Source organism: Phaethon lepturus, unplaced genomic scaffold (genome assembly GCF_000687285.1).
Source record: "Phaethon lepturus isolate BGI_N335 unplaced genomic scaffold, ASM68728v1 scaffold23262, whole genome shotgun sequence".
Classification (NCBI taxonomy): Eukaryota; Metazoa; Chordata; class Aves; order Phaethontiformes; family Phaethontidae; genus Phaethon; species Phaethon lepturus.
In genome coordinates, this window is record NW_010522930.1 from 438 (window position 1) to 9,845 (window position 9,408).

At 48.2% G+C, this 9,408-nt stretch overlaps 1 protein-coding gene across 1 annotated transcript; it reads right to left on the reverse strand.

Moving 5' to 3' along the window:
- Positions 1 to 1,441: 1,441 nt before the first annotated feature.
- Positions 1,442 to 3,375, reverse strand: LOC104616842 (TBC1 domain family member 16-like; the record flags this gene model as incomplete). Its single annotated transcript, XM_010281985.1, has 2 exons — positions 3,144 to 3,375; positions 1,442 to 2,072 (listed from the first exon to the last, which is right to left on the reverse strand). Coding segments are annotated over exons 1-2 (809 nt in total), but the record flags the coding sequence as incomplete, so codon positions are not given.
- Between the last annotated feature and the right edge of the window lie 6,033 nt (positions 3,376 to 9,408).

Consider the following 9,408-nt stretch of genomic DNA (forward strand, 5'->3'; position numbering starts at 1 on the left):
ATGGTACAAAAAGCCTAGGAACCAATAAAATGAAGTCAGTTGTTAGGAATTATATTTAATCTTCAAAGACTTCCCTGTAAAATTTGATCAAGTTGTGTTTTGTGACATTTACGTAGTTTCCAGTGTCTCCACATTCCTATGAATACTTACCAACAAAGCCTGTCAGGCATCTTATTTAGAGAGCTAAAAGAGACACTGTCAAACTGATGTTCAACGCAATTTGGAAACCAAAGGCCCATCCTGTGCACCCCCCCGCTGCTTCGCTGGCGATGCCGCCGTGCAGCCAGGGGAGAGAGCGGGGGGACGGGACGGGATGGGACGTCCGTGCTGCCCGGGCCGAGGCACCGCTCAAACCGCTGCCCGCCCGGCTGCTGCAGAGCTGGAGCCCAGAAAACCCTGTGGTTAATTAGAAGCATGCTGCTAGGACACGCAGCAAATGCAGAGCTGATACAAAGTCCGAGATCACTGCACTGAGGTGTTTTAAAATATCCAGGGAGGGTTGAATCAATTAGAATAGTTCTTTCATAAACCTTGTCCTTGCTGGCATTCTCTGGGCTTGAGATTAGCAAGGAGGCAAAAATCTCTTCAAACGTCAAGCCTAAACGTGGCCTGTACATTGCTGACGCACACGGGGGAGGACTCATTTTTCCCAATTGCAGGCGTAGTTTCAAAGTTGAGCTATATGCTTAAAATCAGCCCCATGGTGCTTCGTGAACGCAGCACACCCACCCTTCCCAAGATGGAAATGAGCAGAACACTGCAGAGCACAGACCAGAAAGCCAGAAACATCGCGTCTCAGTACAGTGAGGCTATATAGGTGGCTATATAGGTACCCTACTGCTCATTATTCCTTTGCCAGGCTGCCCTCTTTCCTCTAGAGTTTACTGCAGATGCCATCGAGAAGCGCTGACGTTTAGATATACCAGCGTTGACTAAAATATCCAGGTTAGGTATGTAAGAATTAATATTTATGTGTCTTAAGTGGGACCACGATCTGAACACCAGCAAAATAAGCTCATACATGCAGACTTCATGTCAACACGGTGCCTCGCAGGGAGGCACCCATGGCTCAGAGGAAGTCAGACAGACACTTTGATGTGGCTCTCCACAAGAAGTAAGTAGCACATCTCCTCAGCAGAGCCAATTAGACCAACAAAGGACCTTTTTAATTTAGTAATGCTGCTGCCAGGGCCCAAGACAGTTCTCCTGAAAGACTGTACATGTAGAGCCCTGAATGCTTGGGACTAGGGTTCACTGAGCAGAAGCAGGGCTGGCCAGCAAACAATTTGCTGTAAAGTATCCGGGTGTCTGCAGTAAGTCTGAAGCAAGACAGGACATTCAGCTCAATGCCACTGTGATGCTTCTTTCCTTCAGCATCTCCAAGCTCAGCAATCAGCACCCCAGTTATTCGCCCAGATACTAGAGAAAAGGATGCACTCACCTGCTTTCATTATCCAAAAACACAGAACTACTGCTTTTCCCAAGGGCTTCGCTAATGGGAGAGAGGCAGAATGGAGAAGAGAAGGCATCAGAATCAGAGTCAAAAGTACTGTCCCTGCTCACATCGTCAGCAGACAGCTCCAAGGAGCCCTCGTCCTCCCCCGGCTCCGGCCTGCAGTCCAGACCTTCCTCCGTGCCCTCCACTGACAGCTCTGACCTGTTCTGCTCCTCCTGAGAACTGATTGTCGAGAGGATTCCTGAGTCACTGCGGGCAGGCTGGGGGGACCGGCGGGCGCCGTCTGCCGCGGGGCAGCTCTGGGAGAGCTTCTCCCCTTCTGACGAGGGGGAGCTGATGTAAGCCGCATCTTTCACAAGCTGTGACACAGTCAAGATGTCTTCTCCTTTGGGGATCACTGCCCCTCTCTGCTCGGTGGGGGAAGCCTGCCGGACAATGCCGAAACCCTGAGTGTGGCGGCCGCGTTTGCGGGGAGCTTTACGGACAGGGGAGCTCTCGGGAGTGATGTAGCGCAGGGCTTCTTCATCCTGCCTCTGAATGCGGGAGTTCGGCACCCAGGCAAGGATAAGTGTGGTTCCGAGTAGCTCATCTTTCTCCATGTACAAGCACAAATAGCCTTTGAGAGAGCAGAGGAGCAATCACTTACGACACAGCTTTTTTCTTAGGAAACTGCACAAGCCTGAAGCTTGCCCTTCCCCGTCTCCCCGCACTTCACCACCATTACACATGGGAAAAATAACTCTTTATTTACCAGGAGAGAATTCGGCTGAATGAATTGTGGAGTGCTCAATGTTATTCAGTATTTACAAATAACTTCAAGTCTGCACATGGCTTTTGAATAGCCTAAATTCCCTTTGGCCTAGGTGGACGTAGAAGTGACATGCAATTACTTCAACTTCCTGGACGGATTACTAATCAAGAGTAAATTCTGAAATATGTTGCCACATGAAAAAATTCCACTGTTTGTTAGTTAAACAATTTCAAGTGCCAGCTAAACATTTCTTTCTCAATAATATTTACCTTAGTGTAGCTAAAGGGCTACAATTTTCATGGAAAGCCAATAGAAGAAAGGAAAAAAAAAAAGTCACACACACAAGAAGGGAAGCATGGGTCAATGTTCACAGAATAATTAGTTTTGTGAAGCTAAGCCAGTAGCCACATCTCTCTCTGATGAAAACACAAAAGAGCGCAGTAACAGATGAGAATAAAGGGACACAGCAGTATTTATCATCATTTACTCCAGTGCATACAGCCACAATCAGGTCTTCTTTCTTTTCCCTTTACCAGTGGTTATTGAGGCCGCTCTAGCAATGACAGTTACGAGATGATACTTGGCTTTCCTGAACAATACATGTATTTGAAAGAGCGACAGAAGTTACTGTCCTCAAATGACAACTGTCCATCAAAAGGGCAATCCATCAAAAGGCAATACAAAAGGACTTACTAAAACAGGTAAATCCATGCTAGACCAGAAGAGAAAGGAGAAATATCATCAATTTTCCCATGAAAAGAAGAGCTGGCAGATCAGCTTATGGAGGACTAAGGAAAGCCACCCACAAGACTGCCTTGCCCTGTCTGCCACTGGCACTTCTTCCTTCTTTAGAGAACAAGATGTAGAATTTATACAAACACACACCCTAGGAGAGAGAAAAAGAGTGAGCGAGCAGTGTCTGCAACACCCTATCACCTGGATGGTGCTCCCCGATGCCTTGTAGCAGCTCAGGTGGATGGACGCAGACATTGTTCTTAGAGTAGATAATCTCCCCATCAAGTATGGAAGATGAACTGCTGCCACCACCAGGATTCAAGGCCAGGAGGTCGGAAGCTTTTGAAGAGGCACGTCGGAGGAGTCGCCCCAGAGACATCGCCAAGGAGATGTTTCCATTATCTGTCAGCTTTAATCAGGAGCCAAATTCAGATCTGCCAAGAAGGAGGAAAGAACAGTGTTAGAACAAATATAACAACAACACAGCACATGCCTACCACTGTCTGAAAAGGAAGAGGTCTCCCATCAACTGCTGCGTCAATCCTACAACTCAAGGAAGAGCCTGCAAATGCTCTGGATCTGTAACATCACCTCTGCATTTAAAAAAATGCTGAAGTACAGAATCCTAGGATGATTTTTCTCTGCAACAAAGAAATATGAAGGCAGCAAAACCCCACATTTTAATAGTTACTGTGGGGAGGAAACAGAAAAGTAATGCTTGACACTGAAAATTGCCCATTAAGGGAATAGCTCAGCGATGCAGAGCTGCCCAATGCGTCACTGTCCTGGGGATGTCAAACAGAGTCAGAGTAGACGCTGGAGGAGTCCTTCAGCACAGAAAAACTGCTGAGACCACGACATTAAATAAGTGGCTGCTGCTTCATCCACAGTAACCACCGATCTCCAAAAACACATTAATCAAAACAAGTTCATCTTGTGCTTACCAATTTTTGGCATAATCCTGCTGTGCATTTGAGGTTTTTCAGTTGGGGTTTGGTTTTGTTTTGTTTTTTGAGCAGAGATGGTAAGTAGAGCTTTTTCACAGATAAGTGGCAAGAGACCCGTGTTCAGCAGAGCGGGTAGACTCCAACAGCAGTGTATGGCACACCAACTCACGGCAAACGTTTCATCTATCAATAGGTAAATTTAGCAAACTGTGCAGTATGATCCCCAGCTAACCACCAAGTCAGCTCTGTACTCAAGGGAGAAGTGCTCCCCGTCAGGCTGTGGATGAGGAGCTCTACAGTGAAGCCAGAGGGGTCACCTAAGCTATAAACTATTTAGCAGACAGATCAGGAAGAAGACTTGATGGTGAGTCTTGCACAAAGCGATCCCGCAGACCGCCCAACCCAATCCAACGCAGAGCAGGCTCTACCCACTGCTCCTGTCTCGAGCCGAGAGCAGACCATCAGAGGCACAGCAGTTTCTGTTCTGCCAAGAGTACACACAGAGAGGAAACCTCGACTTTTGTTCCTCTGTATTTACGTGGCCTTGCTGATGAACAGGCCAGTCCGACCTGGCACGCACCACACACTGCCACGGCGCCAGGTCTGGGGGCAGCGCGTGGAGAGAGCAGCTCAGCGCGTTGCTCGTGACAAGCCCCGCACCACGGTCTGCAGAGTACACGACAGGGCAGCCAGAAACAAAAAGAAAAGCAGACAGGCCCTGACTTGAACTATCAGGGGCACTGTATGCGGGAAGCATTTGGGGGCCTAAAGCAAGCATTGTCAGCCATGGAATAGCTCCGATTTCTTTAAACACGGTTTTAATGGCATCTCCGGACAAACGAGGAGGGAAGAAGGCAGAGGGCAAGCAGAAACCAGCGCTTCCCCGAGAGTGGAACGAAAGCTGCAGGGAAGGAAAATAGCTGTCCTGATTCCAACAGATTTGTACATACGGAAGATTGCAAATGAAACTGCCAAGTAGTTGACAGAGCCTTCATTAAAGGACAAACTATTGGTTTAACTGGCAATCGCTAGATTGAATCAGAGCATAAACAGTTTCTGCATTTCAGGCTTTGCTGGAACTTGATGGAGAAGCCTCAACCCTGCTATGTAATGTGCCCAACAAGTGTTTAGGGTAAGAGAATTACTCTGCAAGTCCTTTGCACCCATGTCTCCTCCTAGCACCAAACACAACACATATCTTCATGTCTCAGCCCAAAAAACCAAACAGCAATGGAGCTATATGCTTATTCTTGTCCAGATTGCCAAAAAACACAGTACTGTTTCAGGCTCTGGGTTATATCTTGGGGAAAGTAATTTGCCTCAACCATTTTTAAAGAGCAAGTCACCTTTCCACCTTTTCCACCTGTTTCTTGCACCCTGCAAGAACACAGACAGTAGACTCTGCTGCAATTCCTCCTTCCCACCACCACGTTACAACACACCATTTCAACACAGTGTTGAGGGAGTCTGAAGCAGCGATGTGGAGCAACCTGAAAAGCAGAGGCCCCAAGTCTCCGGCACATCTGAAGAGGGTCATCTTTTACCACAGCATTTTCTAGGCAGCATGGTCTGCTCAGCTCTGCCTTGTTGCTGTCGATACTGAAACCACCCTGGATATCCAGACTTCTAGCTATGTCAGCTATTTCATCAGAACTCTAAAAGCGTACGCAAAGGAGGAAGGTGGCATCGGGTGGCCACGGCTGCTGGCCAGGGAATGCTTCCTCAGAAAACACAACTGAGCTTTTCCTACCAAGGACGGCAGATAAAGATGCACATATGAAAGAAGAGTTTGTGTGATGTCCTGGTGCAGCTCTCCAGGGGCTCTGAGGAACGCCGGCAGAGGCGCAGGACTTCTCTGCCAACAGAGGCAACGTTTAATTAGCTTTTGCTTAGCACAGAGAGAACAAAGCAACAGGTAAAAGATCAAAAGCTGCTCCCTGGAAAGCAGGAGGAATTTAAAGGGAAATATCACTTTGATCCTGCAGAACACCTGTTGCTGCAGCGCTGCCTCGGTGCGCAGGTATGCACACGCATACGCCGCGAAGAGGAAACAGCAGGAGACAGGAGGTGAACAATGTGATGCCCTGCCAGCACAGAAATTTAGTCTTGCATTTGTCTTGTAGAATACATCAGAGACCACTACAATGCTGCAAAAAAAAAAGAGCCAAATATATTAGAATATAAAAATGTCATCAGCAAGACTCAATTTAGTCTCTTCACTGTTGCCACTGGCTAGGGAATTCTGTGTAGCTTTGGTTGCACCATTAAAGAAAAACAGATGCAAGTCACTGGACAGTTTCAGGAAGAGTGACAAGAGTGATCTGGAAAGAGACTGCCATGGGAAGATTAAAGAAGGGGGAACGCAATTCATACATCTGAATTGTCACTGCCAAAAAAAGGAAAGAGCCATCTACGGAGGACGGGGGAAGTAGTAGGGCAATTGAACCGTGGCAAGGAATACCTAGTTTAGTCATTCTAACAGCAGCAATGATAGTGTACCAGAACAGGGCAACCTGAAGAAGCCATTTCCATTGCTGGGGGTTTTAAAAACAAGCTGCACAAATAGCTAGGCAGTGTGTCCCAGCTAGGACCAGATGATGGACTGAGTTCTGAGGTTATCTAGTCTACTCATACAACCCCAGAAGTCTCTGAAACACAGCTTGTGAACGTGCTTCTCCTTCCCTGAAGGCAGGCGTTCATACAGCACAAACCAGCCAGTAATAAGGAGACCAAATCTGCAGGGTTTGCTCTATTCCGAGCCCTCTTCTCTGTGGGACAACGTCTGCACACACAGTTGATGGGGCCTGGGTCGTGAGGACAAGCAGGTATTGCTGCTGCGTCTTGTGCGGCCTTGGGAAGGCAGGTGGGAACCATCCTACAGCTAAGTCAGCATTAAATTAGCACCATTCAAAAAAAAAAAAAGTATTTTTCATACTAATTTTCTATTGATCCCTGATCTGAAAGGATTCTTTCCGATGTGGCAGAGACAACCCAGCTCTCCAGAAGCTGAAGCACGGAATTAGCTGATAAGCTCTTGCTGAGTGCCAATATTTATTAAGCACACATACATTTTCTTCTCCCACACATCAACTGCCGACACTAAAAATCTTTGCTACAGCTACTGAGTCTGTTCACGCAGCCCCTGGCTGCTCTCCCAGTCAACGCCAGCACTTCTCAGCTACACGAGATCTCAGAAACACGCTGGAGAGCCAACTCCTGAAATCACCCCAGGAGCCTCTTCGCAAGAGCCTGACCAGTTCCAGCCAGCAGCATCTCAAATAACACCGGCTGCTCGCCTCCCGTAGAAATGCCCTTCCCCTCCTCACAAACCGATAAACAACAAAATCCTGTTTGGTTTGGCAGATCGCACCCTCACCTTGGCAGCCGCTGCCGGACCAAATGTTGCTGCCTCCGGTTGCACAAGATTCCTGCGTTCTGGCGCAGGAGGGCAATGCAGGGCTCCCGCACGGGCTGACACAGGCTCCAGCACATTACTCCCAGCCCGTGCCGCACACGTGGACACCAGAGCGGCTCACAGGCACGCAAGGCAGCAAGGCTTCACTCACAAATAAGTTTAGGCTAAAGAGGCACATGACAGCCTGTGCTTTGGGGTGGGTTGCAGCTGACAAGTCACACTGCTGAGCGCTTTGCGCCTGGCAGCGGGTCTTGCGGCTCCAAGGGAAAATCTGCTGTGCAAGAGTTTAATAGCTTTACAAGCAAAATAAGCCAAGCTACAGGGCCCTTGAAGCAAAACACGAGACCTACAGCGTGTCTGGGCACAGAGGAGAAACACGAGCTGTCAAACATCGGCACCAAATTTAAGCACGAGATGCCTTAAATAAGAAAAACACAATAGGCTTTTTTTTTTTCTTTTTTGCTCTTTGTAACTTAAATTTGATTTTAGATATTCAAGGAGAACAGAGTAACTGCACTGGGAAGGTCTCAAACACCGCAGAAGTTCCTGCCTCTTCCTCCCCTCGGGAAAAGCAAATGCCAGGTTTGCACCTCTGGTAGCTCACGCACAGGTTATGGCGTGCTGGAAGGCAGAGCGACCGGAGACGGAGTACAGGGGCCCGGGAGTCAGGACTCGCAGCTTCTTTCCAGTCCTCTGACTGGATTTTCTGTGCAACTCTCAGCTAGTCACTCACTTAATCTATACTTCTCTATGTGTACATGACAGCCCTTGTAACGACCTTCCCTTTGTATTGCAATACCTCTGCTTTAAGCGGGGGAGGGGGGGAGAGGGAGGGAGAGCTTTCAAAATTACTGCCTATTAGCTGGAGCTATTTAAGATGACCTAGCCAAATCAAGGAAAAAAGTTTACCATAGGGAGCCATTCTGAAGTCATACCATTTCATGGGGAGAATTATGTAGGTCACCAAAAAGCCTTTAATTCCTGACCTGCTGGCGCAGCAGTGGCACGCAGAGTACAGAGTAAAGGAAAAGTAACAGCGGTCACCAGCGAAGGCTGAAATCCTGACACTCGCACAACTCCAATTCCAGTCGCTTCAGCAGAACAGATTTTGTTCAGATGCATCTCAGCTGAGAAGGTAAAAAAGGGACAGCAGACTAAATACTGCAAGTTTGTGACTCAGCGATAAGAAGGAAAACAAAATGCTATCATCAGAGCCTGCCGGCTGCTGCCAGCCACGCCTGCTTAGGCATTAAAAAAGCAAGCAAAAAGCCTACCACCCCTCCAGCACTAAAAGTCAAACCGCAACACGCGCTTTAGTGCTGAGAAATGATTTGTGCCATACGTCACTCCATCCCAAGATTAAACATCACTTCAGATGTCACATAACTGCAGTGCTTGTGTAGTAGGTAACACTTTTATGGCTTTTTATTTCGAACGTCCTGTAGCCGTGGCCCGATAATGCTCACAGCACTAGGTCCCTAAATGCCAGCAGCTAAAACATCCCAAGAGCCTGGTTTCACAGCTGAAGTGATGAACTAATTGCAAAGTCTTAACACGACAGACATCAGACCATGCAGCTGTGCCACACTCTGACACTTTGAAATAATCTCCTTTCCCCCCTGCTGCAGGCAGGGCCGTGCCCCTCTCCCTTGCCAGCCCGACAGAGAAGGCAACGCTCTCCCCCATCCCGGCCCTCCAGTGTTACTCCGACCACACAGCGAGATACACTGAGGAAACCCAGGTATTCAGCAAATCCAACGTGGGGTCAGAAACGCAGCTTTCAGAGACTTCTCTGTTTTTAGCCAAGTTATCACCAGAACGAGAATGAGCTCCTCTCAGCCTACAAACTTAAAGGGGGCTTCTACAAAAGAGGCAGCAAGCCCGACAACGTCTTTACCCTGAACTGCCCCGGCCTTAACGTTTCTACTGTTTTCTCTTAAAAGATGTCTCACTTTTATTTCTTCCTACTCAGGGCGGCAGCTAAGGACGCAATGCCTTTGCAAGACAAGCTCCCACTCCGAGCGCAGCAGAGACGGGCAGACCTCAGAGGGGAAGCAGCGCAGCGATTTTACCGAGTGGGCAGCACATCCCCACGCCTGCCCTG